The 17,255-nt window shown below is 35.8% G+C and overlaps 1 protein-coding gene across 17 annotated transcripts in view; it reads left to right on the top strand.

Moving 5' to 3' along the window:
* Nucleotides 1-17,255, top strand: part of TUT4 (terminal uridylyl transferase 4) — a 142,210-nt gene that overhangs the window by 98,518 nt on the left and 26,437 nt on the right. For all 17 annotated transcript variants that reach the window (XR_010835555.1, XR_010835556.1, XM_067007605.1 and 14 more), the window contains 7 exons: nt 228-347; nt 514-726; nt 3,978-4,152; nt 6,185-6,885; nt 9,334-9,484; nt 12,554-12,640; nt 14,777-14,880. Coding sequence is in view for 15 of the 17 variants with exons in the window: in XM_067007605.1 (XP_066863706.1) it covers nt 228-347; nt 514-726; nt 3,978-4,152; nt 6,185-6,885; nt 9,334-9,484; nt 12,554-12,640; nt 14,777-14,880 (1,551 nt within the window). In the remaining 2 variants the exon portion in view is untranslated. The remainder of the gene's footprint in view (nt 1-227; nt 348-513; nt 727-3,977; nt 4,153-6,184; nt 6,886-9,333; nt 9,485-12,553; nt 12,641-14,776; nt 14,881-17,255) is intronic.

Genomic DNA, 17,255 nt, shown 5'->3' on the forward strand with positions numbered 1-17,255 from the left:
TTTAACTAAAATATATATATGTATCTTCATATGCAGTAAGGAAATGAATGGAAAGATGGTTACCAATATATAAATAGTTATTTCAGGGTGGTGTGATTTCAGGTCATTCCTTATATTTGTCATTATTTGAACTTTTAACAATGATTATGGTAGGAAGATAAAAGCTATTTTGAGGAGAACAGAAAGAAAGTTAAATGGTGGTACTTTTTTTCCCATTCATTTTGCAGTTGTGCTATATTGACTCCCAAACTGATGGCGGAATCCCTTCTTACTGTTTTGCTTTAATGGTGATGTTTTTTCTACAACAAAGAAAACCCCCTCTTCTTCCTTGCTTACTTGGAAGTTGGGTAAGCATCAGTTTGTAACATGTATGCACATGTATATATGTAGTTCATTCTTGCAGAGTGCTCTGTTCACGCGTTTAAAGTTGGAATTCTGGTTTGTCTGTTTGTCCATCTTTTTTTTTTCTTTTAATAATTTTCCACTACCAATTTGGAATGCCTTTTTATATAGATTGAAGGCTTTGACCCAAAAAGAATGGATGACTTTCAGCTGAAGGGCATAGTAGAAGAGAAGTTTGTGAAGTGGGAATATAATTCAAGTAGTGCAACTGAGAAAAACTCAATTGCTGAGGAAAACAAAGCTAAGGCAGACCAACCAAAAGATGATACCAAGAAGACAGAAACAGACAACCAAAGTAATGCCATGAAGGAAAAACATGGCAAAGTAAGCTTTTTTTGTTTTTGTTTTTGGCTTTTCTATCTGTTGAATTTGTGATGCCTTCAGTTGAAGCTATTTTAATAGTAGATTGACTGACTGACCTTGAGTAAGCCTCTTGGCCTCATTTTCCTCATCTGTAAAGTGAGGGGTTGATCTGGTTTAGTTTTTCAGTACCAAGATTCCCTAATAAATATATACCTCATTTTGAAAGGCTTGTATTGTTTGAATCATATCAAGGTAATTCTTTGTATCTTTTTCATTTAGATAAGAAAAATTTCCTTCAGGAGTTGGGCTGTGACCAGAGCTTTAGCATATGGGGATTATGTTGCCAGACTGGTGAAGAAATAAAGGCCTTGTGCTCCTTTAGAGGGTGGCTTGCTTATTTAATCATTCAAACTTCATTTATTAAGGACCAGCTATGTGCCAGGCATTATCTTGAGTGCTAGAGAACCCGAGATGTATATTCATGGATTATGTCCTCCAGAAGCATGTAGTCTTCTGAAGTAGACAGACATTATTACAAAAATGTGAACATTACAGAAATCATTGCTCTAGCTATACCATGTTCAGTTCTTCCACTTTCCTAGACTACCTGCTACCCTCTTCTCAAACCATCAATACTCTCAGCTAATGATCTTGCTTATTATTACTTCTCTGAGAAAACTGAAGCAGTCAAAAGAGAATTTCCCACTCCCACCACCATCTCCCACTATCTGCACTCACATACTCTGCCTTGCTGCCAGCTTTCATAAAGGAAGTTCCTGTGTTGCTATCTAAAGTCATTATCTTAACTTGTGTGTTTAGTCCCATCCCTTCTTGTCTATCCCAGAACATTGCTCTAGCAGTTCTTCTCTTTCCATCCTAGGTTACCAATTTTTCATTCTTTACTGAATCATACATCCTTTTATATCTCCCACTTTAAAGAAAAATCTTGACACCATTTCCCGTCCCAGCTATTTCCTTGCTCCCTTTTGCAGGAAAACTTCTCGAAGGAATTGTTTATATACACTATTTTCCAATTTCTCTGTTTCCTTTTAACTCACTCTACTCAGGCTTTGACCCCCATCAATCTGCCAAAACTTGTTTTGCCAGTGTCAGTATCCTCCACATGGCTAAATCCAATAGTTATTTCACAATTTTTAATCTTTTTTGACTTATCAGCAACATTTGCAGTTGATTATTTCCTTCTCTAAAAAAATTCTTAACATGACTTTCAGAATACCACACCCATGCCTGATTATTCCTTCTCAGTCTCTTTGTTGGTTCTTCCTTTCCTCTCCAATCTCTTTAATGTTGGAGTATTCTAGGGTTCAGTCCTTGATCCCTGCCTTTTTTCTGTATCTACACTCCCTTGGTGATCTCATCAAATCCCATGGATTTTAAGTACTATCTATATGATGATGACTCCCAAGTTTAAATGTTAGGCCAAACCTCTCTCCTAAACTCTATAATTGTATTTCCAACCTGCTATTTAATGTTTCTACTAAGATGTCTAATAGATGTCTTAATCTTAATGTGTCTAAAACTGAACTCTGGGTCTTCCCCTTGCTCCACATGCAGTTTTCCCTGTCTCAGTTGATGGCACTTCATCCTTTCAGTTGCTCAGTCAGAAACCTTGGAGTCATCCTTTACTTCTCTCTTTCATACCCCATACCAAGTCTGTCAGGAAATCCTGTCATCTCTACTTCAAAATATATCCACAGTTTGACCACTTCCCCTGTTACCATCCTGTTCCTAGCCATATCATCTCTGGCCTGGACTACTACCACAGACTCATAATAAGTTTCCCTGCATTTACCCTTGCCCCCTTTATAGTCTCAACACAACAATCAGAGTGGCTCTTCTAGAACTTAAGTCAGATCATGCCCTTCTCCCTCCCCACACTTGAAATGCTTCAGTGGCTCCTCATTTAATTTAGAATAAAAGCCAGAGTTCTTACTGATTAGCTCTTTGTTTCCCTCTTTTCCTCTCCTCTCTGTGCCACACTATTTTCTTTTTAAAACTGTTTACACTCCTACTTTAGTGCATTTGCTCTGTTTACTATTTTTAGAACCCTTTTTCCTCTTCTTCAGATCATACCTTCTCAACAAGTCCTATCCTGACTATATTTAACACTGAAATCTGCTCCCATATCCCACCCCCTTTACTAAACCTACTCAACTCTTTCTTATTTTCACAGCACTTTTCTTCTTCTAACTTACTGTGTAATTTACTTATTAAGTTCATTGCTTATTGTCTTCTTCCCCTAGAATATAAGCTCCACTAAGGCAAGGATCTTTGTTTTTTTTTCATGGATATATCCCAAGTGCCTGGCACATAGTAGGCACTCAATGAATAGTTGTAGAATGGAATGAGTGAATGATTTTTATGCCTTTATATGCCTTAGTGGTCACTTTTAGCTGGCATTCATCTAGCTAATTGCTTTAGAATTCAGGTATTACCTTTTCTGTAAGACCCCCCTGATTAAGAGACCCATTTTAGCATGTAGCCTTCATTGAAATTGTTAAATGGTCTCTTCCTCTCCTAATAGTCTATGAAATAGGACCTCACCTTGTTTGAGTCACAGTATGCTATAATGATTAGCATCACAGACCCAGTAGCCAGGTGGTCCTGAGTCAAATCCTTGCCCTATAGTATCTACTTCATAGCTGTTAGAATTAGTAGTTGTATATGTGCAGCACTTAGAAGAGTGAGTGATGCTGGTTTAAGTGGGAGCTCCCATTATTTTTTTATATCCCCAGAACAATGCCAGGGACACAGTGGGTTCTAAAATGTTTGTTGAATGAAGGAATTAGCTTTTGAAAGCCCTGGGCATTTATATAGATTTTAAAAATAATTGCTGCAATGGAGGAGCTATAGTAGTTGTTATACAGTGGTTAGCAACCTTGGCTGCACAGCACAGGACAATCACTTAGGAGGCTTTAAAAATCTCAGTCCATTAAAATCACAGTCTTGGGAAAGGTATGGGAGATGGGAGTGGTGCCAAGCTCAGGTGTTAGTAAATTTTAGTGCTCTCAATGTGATTCTAATGTGCAGCCAGGGTTGAGCATCACTGGTTTATTGGAAAGAACATAAAATTCTAGGAGTCAGTTATCTGGGACACTCTGTTCCTAGCTGTGCCACAAATTGCTTTTTGGCAGCCTGTTCTTTCATGCCTCAGTTTTTGAAAAGGTGATCTCTAAGGTCTTTTTAAATTGAAAGTTAAACAATTCTATAGTTTTGTGAAGTTCAAATGAAAGGTATTTTTTCTTTTCCAGTCTCCTTTAACATTGGGAACACCAAATCAGGTGTCCCTGGGACAGTTATGGTTAGAGCTGCTAAAATTTTACACACTGGATTTTGCTTTGGAGGAATACGTCATATGTGTACGGATACAAGATATTTTAACAAGAGAAAACAAAAACTGGCCTAAAAGGCGAATAGCCATTGAAGGTGAGATGATATGTTATATTTCATTTGGAGAATTTTGTGTGTGCCGCTCATCATCTATTTCTAATGTAGCGTTATAAATTTTATCCCTTGGCTTTGTAGCACTATATGTCACTAGGTTGTCACTATATATTTTGGATAAATTCTTTATCAGGTCCATGATAGCTTTATAGAATTAATGCTTACTTAAAAGTTTCCAATCTGTAAATATTATAATGGCTAGGATAATTAGCTTGTATACATGCCTTTTTCTTTTTTAATTGTGGAAAATTTCAGAAATACAGAAAAATAGAATAGTTATATGAATACTATAAGATATTTTAAAATATATTTGTGTCATAAAATTATGTTAAAGTATAATCTTAAAATCCATTTTTTCATTGTCCTGTGAAGTACTTCATTTATTAAATATGGCTAAGCTAAAGGAAAAAAGAACAATTGATGCTGACAAATAAGGTTTCACATCAAATCCCAAGAACATTAAGATCTTTAGAGATACAGAAATAAATAGTATGGCTTCTAAATTCTTAATAAAAAATTTAAATTCCACAACATTTTGCTCACTTTCTATAGATAGGAAATGTAATTTCTGTCCATCATTTTAGTCTGTTTAGACTACACATTCTTCTCTTCCCTCTGTCCTCTGCAGGGCTTCTCTACTGTGAGTTGGACTTACAAATATTCTCATACACTCAAACACGTACTCACATCTTGTACTCGCTTACATATGGTAAATAAATGAGCTCTGAAGCCTGCAACCATCATAATTTCTCTCTGCCTTTTTTTTTCCCTTCTTTTTCTTCTAGAAAAGGAAAAGATGCTAAGTAAAGCTTTTAAAAGCCTATGGATTTAGATAACAGTAAAAAGTAACAGATGCCCCAGTCTTAACAATCTGAAGCCTGGCCTGTTAATCCTTTCACTTAATGATCTTCAGTAGTGGAGAAAATGTGTATTATCTTTTGGGTGGCACTGTTCTTTTTTCCTGGGGCATATTTGTATTTAAGGCTTGTAAAATCCAAAAACCCAGAAACATTTTCAGAACTCTTTTCTATGCTCTTAATAATGAGGATTCAGTTGACGCAAGCCTTTTAAGCATAACCATTTTATTTTATTTTTTTAATTTTAATTTTTTAAAAATTTATTTATTTTTGGCTGTGTTGGGTCTTCGTTTCTGTGCGAGGGCTTTCTCCAGTTGTGGAGCGTGTGGGCCACTCTTCATCGTGGTGTGCGGGCCCCTCACTGTCACGGCCTCTCCCTTTGTGGAGCACAGGCTCCAGATGCGCTGGCTCAGTAGTTGTGGCTCACGGGCTTAGTTGCTCCGCAGCATGTGGGAACTTCCCAGATCAGGGCTCGTACCCGTGTCCCTTGCATTGGCAGGCAGATTCTTAACCACTGCGCCACCAGGGAAGCCCCAGCATAGCCATTTTAGACCGAATCAGAATTTAAATTTTGGTTTAATTTTTACTTTCTTAGTTTTTTTTTCTACTTTTCTTTCTATTATTTCTCCTTCTTTCTCTCTTTAATTTTCTGATATTACTGAAGTTAAATCTTAAAATCAGTATAACTTGAAGCCTGGAGAGTCTTAGGTTATATTTTATTTGTTTAAATTGCAAGGGGTATATAACTGAAGAATATTACGATAAGAGATGAAAATTGCTACTAGGTCCTGGAGCTTGAAAAATTTCATTCAAAGACAGTATAGGGAAGCATATTGGCATAGCTTTTTCTAGCAATTTCATCATTGAAATTTTGTAATTACTGAGTTGACCTCCTCAGCCATCCTCTCATTAATTACCTTATTTTATTCTTTTCTCTCTTTTTCTTTTAGTTTTTTATTTTATGACAGAAACAAAGGAAAGATGTTGCTATTTTATTTCCACTACTCAATTTGCAGGAACTCTCATTGGGAGTTTACCTTAGAAAAATTTTGGGAAAATGCACTCTGCTGACAATGTATAATGCTGTTTGTATAAGCTTGGAAATGTAGTTTGTTAATAGATACTTAGCTACTGACCTTTTTTTTTTTTTTTACTAGATCCATTTTCAATCAAAAGGAATGTTGCACGGAGCTTAAACAGCCAGCTTGTTTATGAATATGTTGTGGAGAGATTCAGGGCAACTTATCGGTATTTTGCCTGTCCTCAGAGGAAGGGTGAAAATAAACCTACAGTGGATTCCATGAAAAAAGAGAAGGGAAAAATAAGCAATAAGAAACCCGTGAAGTCTGAAAATATGGCATCCAGTTGTTGCATTCTACTTGGGGAAAGCACAGAAAAAATAAGTGCAGAAAGAGGTCAGCCTGATAAATATGAAGAAATGGAATGTACATCACAGAGATGTATTACTGAAGATGATAATTTGTTGATAAATGAACTAGATTTGGCTGAACATGGACAGGAATCTTCATCTCTTTCCACCAGTGAAAGCAGTGAATTAGAGCCAAAATCAATTAAGAAACAAGATGTTTTAGTACCTTCAGAAACTTGTTTTAAAAAGGAGCTCACCCAGTGTAATTGCATTGATTGTAAATCCCCTGAACCAGATGAATCTGCTGGTACAGGCTGCAGGTCAAATTTAGAAACAGAAAGTTCACATCACATTTTATGCACTGACACATCTGCTACCTCTTGCAACTGCAAAGCTACAGAAGATGCTTCTGACCTTAATGATGATGATAACCACCCCACCCAGGAATTATATTTTGTGTTTGATAAGTTTATTTTAACCTCTGGCAAGGTAGGATACAGTTTGTAAGCAATCTGTAAGGTTTTGTGGTTGTTGTATGACTCTGTATTTATAGTTTTTAGATTCAGAAATGTAAAGATAGTTTCTGTGATGGTGACTATTGTTTTGGAATTTTTTTTGGTGTATATGTTTCTTTTACTTTTTGTATTTTTGCCTGTAATTGCCTTTTTTTTTTTTTGTGGTACGTGGGCCTCTCGCCTTTGTGGCCTCTCCCGTTGCGGAGCACAGGCTCCGGACACGCAGGCTCAGCGGCCAAGGCTCACAGGCCCAGCCATTCTGCAGCATGTGGGATCTTCCCGGACTGGAGCATGAACCTGTGTCCCCTGCATCGGCAGGCGGACTCTCAACCACTGCGCCACCAGGGAAGCCCTGTAGTTGCCTTTTAAGAATGTATATGAAACCTGAAATGTTTCAGCACTCTATTACTAGTTGGTTTGCTTAACTTTGTCATATATGAAAGGATTCATTAGATATCTTATGAAAGTGAGTTTGGTAAAGGCAGCATATATTTTAAATTTTGCTGATTTTTTTTTTACATATGATTACATTTACTTCCACAAAGGAGAATGCAGTGTCTGTAAACTTTAATAGTATTCTGTTTTAAAGTTTTTTTGGTGGGGGTCAAAGATTGGTATATAAACTTAACTAAAGATAGTTGAGTTAAAACTAAGATCAGGAAGCAAAAAAAAAAAATGAATTCAGATCCTGTGTCTGCCACTGAGCTTCTCTTTGGATTTTGGCATATCCCTTATGAGTTATAGGAGTCTTAACTTTTCCACTTTTAAAGTGGGATAGTCTGAACTTTAACTTGATAAATTATAAAAAATAAAAACCTTAGCGAGCAGAAAATAAGCTACTTTGTAACAGAAAATAATTACTTTGTTAATAAAAGTTTTAGCTAAGTTACTTTGCTTTGAGTGTAGTGTACCTAATTGAAATAGTATCAGCACCTAGGTTGAAAAAATGATTATACAGATAATGTGTAAATCAAGTAGAATACAAAAAACAACCCCTGAAAAGTCATCAAGTTTCGTTGATTTATCGTTAATTGTTTATTGACAAGCTTTAGAATTTTTAAGCTAATTACTAAGCTGTGTTTCTTCATCCTTTGTTAGGATACTCTGTCCCATTTTGTTTAGGTTGTAGTATTTAGGGCATATGGACTACTAAAAAAGATGAAATAAATGGCAGATATTTAGAAAAGCCTCCTAGTAATATAACTGCAGTTTACGTTTCTTAATACTTTTTTTTCCTGGAACCTTATCTTAGGGTAACTATTTCTCCAATTTTATTTCTCTCTCTAGTTATCTGTAACACTTTACTAGAATTTTCTGATAAATATGTCATTTTTTAAAAGCTTTAAAAAGCTGATAAAAATTTCTGTGGTACTGTTAATTAGCCCACAGCACAGCATTCCCACAAAGAGAGGTTTCTGTATATATTTGGCTAGGTAAATGTCCAGGCTAACCCTGGAGGAAGAAGCTAAGTTCCTAGGCATATTACAATAAAGAAAAGAGTAGTGCTCTTCTTTAACCATATGAGTTTTTTTTTTTTTTAAGTAGTTGGGATGAATTTTTACTGTTTTGGCCACCTGTCTGGTAGTCTGTTAGAATACATTTGAAATGGTGTTGCAGGGTTTGAAAGTTAAGTTTGTGGCTATTGCATAAGAGTTGTTCCTTATATGAAGCTGAGTCACTTTTAGAGTTCAGTTTCTTGAGTACCATGCTAATGTAATGAAATTGAGCCAACTAGTCAAGCAATGGTTTTATAAATGACTGACTCTGAAGATAGAAAATGTTTCAAGTGAAATGAAAGGTGCCACTTGAAATTTCTTTATAATCTACTTTGTTAAAGACCTTAAGGTTAAAATGTGATGTATGCATTTCATTTTGGGAGCTGATCACACTGTTTGAATTAACCTATACCTTTTGTATCTCTTGGTATTTCCTTTATCTTACATCTTCAGGTAAATCTAATCCTTGGTAATATCATTTTAGTGGAGAAGAAAATTAGTGGTTGGCTCAAAATGTGTTTTTTTTTTTTACATTTGTTTTTTTGGTTTTTTTTGGTGGTATGCGGGCCTCTCACTGTTGTGGCCTCTCCCTTTGCGGAGCACAGGCTCCGGACGCGCAGGCTCAGCAGCCATGGCTCACGGGCCCAGCCGCTCCGCGGCATGTGGGATCTTCCCGGACCAGGGCACGAACCCGCGTCCCCTGCATCCACAGGCGGATTCTCAACCACTGCGCCACCAGGGAAGCCCTGTTATTTTTTACATTTAATACTGAATTTCATTAACATGCTTTTTTTTTTAACCTCTTGAAAGTATAGGTTATCAGACTGAGTTGCATAAAAGTTTCTTTTTGTACTTCCTTGTAAGTGATAATGAAGTCTCTCAATAGTTTATTTGATAATTAGATTCTTTTTTTAACCTTTGTATAGCCGCCAACAATAGTATGCAGCATCTGCAAAAAGGATGGCCATTCAAAAAATGATTGCCCAGACGATTTCAGGAAAATTGATCTAAAGCCTCTACCGCCAATGACAAATCGATTTCGGGAAATACTTGATTTAGTATGTAAAAGATGTTTTGGTAAGTCTTTTATTACTAGAACTACTTCCTAAGACTAGATTATTTCTTAGTTTTTGAATATTTATTTTCTTATTTGAAAATAGTTTGCTTACATTTTGTTTGGGTAGAGGTTTTTAAATAGTTTAGAGACCCAATCACATATATTTATTAAATGCCTACTGTGTGCAAGGCACAGTGGTAAATGCCAAGGGGAATGCAGAGTCCATCATGTTGCTTTTAAGGAGCTTGGACTCTGGATTTGTGCTGTCTAATATGGTGGTCACTAGATATATGTGTCTATTTAAATTTAAATTTGCTAAAATATAAAAAATTAAGTTACTCAGTTATACTAGTCACACCTCAAGTATTGAGTAGCTACATGTGGCTAGTGGCTACTGCATTGGATAGTCTGGATAGAGAACATTACTGTCATTGCAATTTTCTTGCACAGTGTTACTCTAAATGGTTGTATAAGACATATATGAAACTTGCCATAATTGGAAGCAGAATGTGTTACATTCTATAGCAGTGGTAAGCAAAATGCAGTTCAGTCAGACACAATTAATTTTAACTGGATTGGAACAGAGGAATTGGAATTAATGATGTGGCATTTGAGATGGACTGCATTTTCAGATATAAGAGATTATACATAAAAGCATAGGGTGTAGTAGAGAATAATTGCCTTAAATTTGGTAGAGTATAAGAAAGGTAATAGAGGGAGATAAGGTTATAAAGATTTGGGTAAAGCCTTACATACCATTTTTCAATTAACATTTATGGTGTACCTGGAATAAACCTTCACTCCTCAAACATTTTTTAAGTATTTGCTGTGTCCCAGGTAAGATAAAGTTTCTGATGTCATAACATTAGTTCTCCATTGTAATCCCTCCCTTCTACCTTTCCTTATCTTCAGCTCCTGCCAGGCAACTACTTATCTGCTTTTGGTCACTATAGATTAATTTGAATTTTTCTAGAGTTCTAGGTAAATAGAATCACATGGAATGTACTGGTTTTTTTTTTTTTTTTTTGATGAGGGGATCTGGCTTCTTTCACTTGGCATAATTACTTTGAGATTCATCTATGCTGTGATGTGTATCAGTGGTTCATTTCTTTTTATTGCTGAGTTGTGTTCTGTTGTGTGGCTATACCACATTTTGTTTACCACTCACTTGTTGATAAATATTTTGTTTGTTTCTAAATTTTGGCTATTATAAATAAATATACTGTGTACATTCATGTATGAGTCTGAGTATGGACATATGTTTTAATGTCTCTTGAGTAATACCTAGGAGTTGATTGGCTGGACCATGGCACATTCTTCTTTAGCAGCTTTATTAAGATATAATTCACTACATTTGTTTTTATTTATTGAGTCATATATTTATCTCAATATGGACTCATAGATGTATTATGCTTTGGGTTATAATCCAATACTACTATTTTTGTTGCCCAAATTGTTCCAAATTTGGCAGTTGGGAGTGCTTTCATTTGGTTCCTGTGACCTTTTGATATATTCCCATCAGTGTGTGGAGTTTTTTGGTTTCTTTTTGTTGTTGTTATTAGTTTGTTCCTTTGTATTTTAACACTTTCTTACTTTCTGGCCCTGCAAGATACTCCAGGATCATCATGTAAATTTCTGTCTCAGTCCTAGAATTAGACAGTTTCCCAAAGAGCCCTGGTTCCTTTATTGGAGAATGGTGTTAGAAACTAAGATCTGGGTGTCAGAGTGCTTGTTGTGTTACTGGGTATTGTTGTTTCTAGGTCCTCTCCGAGCAAGAAAATTTATGTGTGTATACTAATCCATGTATATACATGTATCTATAAATATTTCTGTGTGACCATCTTACCTTTATTAAGCTAAGCATGACTTTGTACTGATGTCTCCAAGTCTAATATATTACCACATGGCTCTTTCTAGCCTCCTCTTTGTGATTATCTGTAAATGTCCAACTCCAACAGTGAGAAACTTGGCTTCCACCATGTGCCACCCATTTATTTAATTGTTCCATTTAAGTACACATGTATAGCATTATCAGAACTGTTATCCTATACCCTGATGGGAAGCAGCTTTATCAATTAGAGTACAGTGCTTATGTGCAGTTCCTTTAACCCTTAATCTTACAGACTCCATTTATTTTCAAAGTTAGATTAGCACCCCCCCCCCACTCCCTTGAGTGAAGTTTTCTTATACATTTATAATGTAGCTGGATTCTTTGTTATAGACTGCATTCCATCCTGAGATTCCTGGACCTCCTAGATGATTTTTAAAAATTTGCATACCATAAAGTTGACTCTTTGTACTACAGAGTTCTGTTGGTGTTTACAAGTGCATCATGTTACATATTACCATTAGAGTATCACACAGAATAGTTTCTCCAATCCAAAAAAAAAATCACCTGTATTTCAGCTATTCAGCTTGCAACCACTGATGATGCATTTGTTTTTCAAAAGCTGAATATTAATTTAATTCCTTACCACATTAACTCTTGGGTATGTGTCTGGAGGAGGAGATAGGAAAAAAAAGACTATTCTTAAGGAGTGTATGGTCTTATTTGGAAAAATAAGATGACTATAAATGAAATAACTGGAAAACTGAAAGGACAGTATAAACTAAACTGACAAGTGGTTTGAAGAACTAAGGAAATTCAATTAAGGAGAGGTCATTAAAGGCCATGATTGGACAAAGAAGCTTATAGGGAAGGTATGAATCTTGACCAGGCATTTGAGGGAACTGTTAGATTTGATTGAGTTGGGTACCTAGTGTAACAGAATGAGAATAGTCTTAACAGGAGGGGAAAAACCAGCATGTATATGGGAGAGGGTAGATTGTCTGGAAAAAAAAATAATTTGTAGAAGAAAGTATATCTTGTAGCTTTTTCACAAGGAAAATGATCATGTGAAATGTACATAGATCTGTAAAGTTATTTTTCTGTTCTTTCTCTGCTCCTTCCTTCCCCAGTAACATTTATGATGTTAATGTCAGAGAGTCAACAAATAATGAAGAAAAGTAAAGTTTTTAGGGTAAAAAATTGAAGACATTTTCAGATTTCATTCTCCTTACTTTTCTTTTTCCTTTTTTTTTTAACTTAGATGAATTGTCACCACCTTTTTCTGAACAACACAACAGGGAGCAAATTTTAATTGGCTTGGAAAAGTTTATTCAAAAAGAATATGATGGTATGTTGTATGTCAAAATTGATTGCTTTTGTTATTATAGTTACCTGGTCTGAGTTTCATTCATTTGTTTAAAAAGTGTTTATTGCATGTTATATGTTAGGTACTTCTAGGTGCTGGGGATACAGTGCTAATAAAAGAGGTGAAACCGGCTCTCATGAAGCTTATATTAAGAGGGGTGACAGATAGTCAACTGACAAGTAAATAATATATCAGGAAATAATAAACACTGTTAAAGTACAGGAGTTAGTACTATAGTGATGAGGTGTTGTGGTAGTTCTCTCTGATAAGGTGACATTTGAGCAGAGCCATGAATTATATAAAGGAGCAAATTATTATGAATATTCAAGGAGAGAACATTCGATAGAGAAGGAGCAGCAAGTACAGTATCCCATGACTCAATTATGTTTGACATGCTTGAAAGTTAGTGTGGCTTGAGTGGAGTGTGTGAGGTAGACTGTAATAGAAAGGTGAGATCAGAGAGTTAACCTAGAGTTTGGATCATTAGAGTCTTATAGGTTTTGGTAGAAGGACTTGGAATTTTATTTTATTACTTATTTATTTTTTTGTGGTACGCGGTCCTCTCACTGTTGTGGCCTCTCCCGTTGTGGAGCACAGGCTCCAGACGCGCAGGCTCAGCGGCCGTGGCTCACGGGCCTAGCCGCTCCGCGGCATGTGGAATCTTCCCGGACCGGGGCACGAACCCATGTGCCCTGCATCGGCAGGCAGACTCTCAACCACTGCACCACCAGGGAAGCCCTGAATTTTATTTTGAATGTCTAATGAGAAGGCTTCTGGAGGGTTTTAACACATAAGTGACATGATCTGAGAGGATGGAGTACGGGTCCATAAGAATAGAAGCAAGCAGAACATTTAAGAAGCTGTTGCATAAGTTCAGATGAGACATAATAGTGATTTGGAAGAGTAGGTGAGAAGTGGTTAGATTGAGGATATATTTTGAGTGTAGAGTCTACAGGATTTGCTGATGCATTACATGTTAGATGTGACAGAAGGAAGAAAGGAGTCAAGGATGGTTTCAGGATTTTTCCTTCACTAGTTGGGTGGTGCTATTTAATTGAGATGGCAAAAAAATAGCAGAAGGGGGCAGGTTTTGGGCATGGGGTAAACAATCAAGAGTTCTGTGGCCAAATATTTTAGAATAGGATGAAGAGTTGATTTATAATCAGAATGAACTTACACCTTTAAAATATGATCTGTTTTGTGCTACAGGATTCTATTTTTAATTATATTTGCTAGTGTATAAAGTATTGACCAAATCTAAGTTCTTATTATATTAAACCCATGCACTTTTTATTTGCTGATGAATGTAGCTTCTTTTTATATCTTTCAGTTGTCATTGATTTCAAGTAGGGCATCAGAACTGAATAGGAGGATTAAGTTTGAAAATACAGAATTTGTTATCTAAATATGTAGGCTACAAGAATTAATAGGGAGAATAATCCAGTCTTGTTAAGCCACAGCTTATTGAGTGACACTAATAAGCATGAAGGAATAACCCTAATAATATATATATAAATATTATTATATATAACTATATATAATAATTGTATATATAATTTATATCAAATGGATTAATCCCTCACTTTAGAGGAGAATTAATTCTATATACTAAGATGATGTTTGTAAAACTACTCGAATTATGCCCTGAAGAAACTAGTTTATTTCCAGGAGATAAATCTCTAAATATTGATCTTAACTATTGGTATTGATGTTGAGAATGAATAAAACTAGATGCATTTATGAGGTCGTTAAATTGGAAGAAGGTAAAGGACTTGGTAAGTGTTTGGATGTGAAAGTTGAGAGGTGTTAAGAACCACATGTATATTTCTGGATAATAGTAGGTTTGAGGTGAAGTTGCTAGTTTAGTTTTGACTTGTTGAATTTATGATGTCTGTGGAAAAATGGGAAAAGCAGTTAGATACATGGGTGTGAGATTTTGGGGAGGAGACCTGGGCTTTAGGTGAGTGTTTTGGAATTTCTCAGTGTATCTGCTAATGATAGATAATTTAAGCTGTGGAATTGGATAAGATTATCCTGTGGTAGGCCATTAGTAGTTAATAGAAGACTCCTCTTTCCTGATAATTATAAAACTTTTGACTTTTGTTTTCCTTTGCTTAGAAAAGGCAAGATTGTGCTTATTTGGCTCTTCTAAGAATGGATTTGGATTTCGTGATAGTGATCTGGATATTTGTATGACCCTTGAAGGCCATGAAAATGCAGAGGTAAGAGTTAGTGTTTGGAAAGTGATGTGGAAGTTTATTTTCTTCTAGTGATGAGTCTGTTTTTAATTTTGTATGTAGAATTGATAAAAATGTAAGGTGTCATTCTTTGTATAAATATATTAGCAATAGCAGTGTTTGAAATGTAAAAACATTAGCATTATCATTTTAGAAGACATTCAAGAATTTAAGTAAGTAAATTTACTGTTTCAGTGATTTTATAATGCAAAAACCATGTCAGAGATAGTTACAAGTGCTTTTTAATGAATTTGTGGAAAAAATATAGAGTTGGAATTTTTTTCATTAGAGCCAATGAAAAACTGTTGCTTCAGTTTGGTAGTGAACATTGATCTCACTTACTCTGTCTTTTCATATCTCTTCCATTAGGTGATGTCTCTGTATCACTAAAGATAGAAAATAAAGGTGGACATTTAATTTATAAATGGATTGTGTTCTACAAGTTGATTATAATTTGGGGGTACTCAAAACACATTTTTTTCTGTAGAAGCATTGTTATAAATTATGTGTTCTAGGCTAGCTTTTAGAAACTCATTTTGGGTGGGGAAGGAACTAACATTTGAGCCCCCAGTATACACTTTTACATACATTATCTCATTTCACTCTTACAACCACCTTCGAGGTAGATAATTTCCCCCATTTTACAGATGAGGAAACTGAGGCTTTGAGAGATAAACTGACTTGCTCAAGTTCACACAGCTAGTAAATGTTGGAGCCGGGATTCGTACCCAGGTCTGTCTGACTCCAGAGTTCATGCTCTTTCCATTGTATCCCACTGCTTCTCTGTAATTTATTTAACCCATAATGTAGTTGAAATATAGTACTAATAGTACTGTAGAACCTAACCCCTACTTTCTGAAATTGAAAGCTTTCTGAGTTCCACCATGAGATGCCAGGAGCAAACCTTCCCCCAGAGCAGTCTCAGCAGTGAGAGTGGGTACTTATGTTTTCCTTTTTTGTGTACCAGGCCTCAACAGTGGGAATGAGATTGTCCAAGCTCCAGTAAAGAAAGGGACTGAATGGACAGGGAAGAAGTGTCCCAGGCCTTCCTAGCAGCAACTAGAAAAGGAGGGTATCTCTGTAGTTGCTCGTTTCTTTAACAGCATAGCTGTTGGTATTTATGTTTCAAAATCAGGGACTGCTTGCAAGATTGGGGTGAGGCCAAGCTTCTGGCATCTTTAGTGGTGTCAGTATAGCCTCTGTTGTATTATAAAAGAATTCAGCAGAATAGTGTACCTGTGCATTTCTGAAATAGTTTTTTCAAAAAGTGTTTTTTAAATTGTTAGAACCAGAGATAAGATGGCAGTGATAACCTGGTAGATGCTTATTTCTGGTCCCAAGAAATTGCTTCTGGTGTTAATTAATATCTTTTTGTTCTATAAAGAAAATGAAAAGTTATAAATTTTTAGTTCTTCTTAACCCACTTCTACTCAATGCCATCTCCTTGGAAAGAGGCTTCCCCTTTGCATTCTGGAGGGCAGGAATTGAGGGAATAGGAAGTGGTTTTTACCCAGGAAGGATGTTAGGGTTTTAGATCCCTTCTATGTAAAATTTAATAATCAGACGTCTCATCACCAAGGGTTTGTATACTATATATTACCTGTGCCATTCACTCTGGAAAGTTGAAACAATGAAAATGAGTAAATTATTTTCTTCCAGATGAGCCATAATGGAAAGTTTTAATTTAGTGTAAATTGTATCTTTGTATAATAAAGAGAAAAACAACCTCTTTTATTATGTGTTAATTCTAAAGATTCCCTTGAAATCCCCAGGTTAAGCTGCAATGACTACTGCTCTCTTGTAGCTAAAAAGAGCATGTTGAGGATATGCAAAAGTGATTTTAGTAGTAGATGTGGGCATTGAGCTTAATCCAGTTAATTTATGCCAATTATCTTCCTTGTTCCTTATATTAGGCTTATCGTTACCATATCAGCTTTGCTGTCTAGTTTTTAAATAGCCAACACATTTAAATTTGCAGAGTTAAGAGGTTTTTTTTGAAGAAGTAGGTGCTGGTAATAGTAGGATTATTCTTCTTTTCCTCATCAACATATGATAATAAACAGCTGACAGACTTAAAGTGCTATTTTGTATGAAGTATGCTGCTGAATGCTTTACATAGGTGTCTCATGTAATCCTTCCAAGCTCCTTTATGAAAGAGTAGGAGTTGATGATTATCTTGATTTTATAAGTAGTATGAGGCTCAGAGGGGTTAAGGATCTGGTCAGAGTCACACAGCTAGTCAGTACTTATTTCAAGATTTGAATCCAGGTTTGTCTAAATTCACAGCCTATGTTCTTAATCACTATACTGTTTTGCCTTCACCAAACCCGTCTCTAGTTGTTTATCCATGTATTTGAAAA

The sequence above is a fragment of the Kogia breviceps genome, chromosome 1 (assembly GCF_026419965.1).
Source record: "Kogia breviceps isolate mKogBre1 chromosome 1, mKogBre1 haplotype 1, whole genome shotgun sequence".
Classification (NCBI taxonomy): domain Eukaryota; kingdom Metazoa; phylum Chordata; class Mammalia; order Artiodactyla; family Physeteridae; genus Kogia; species Kogia breviceps.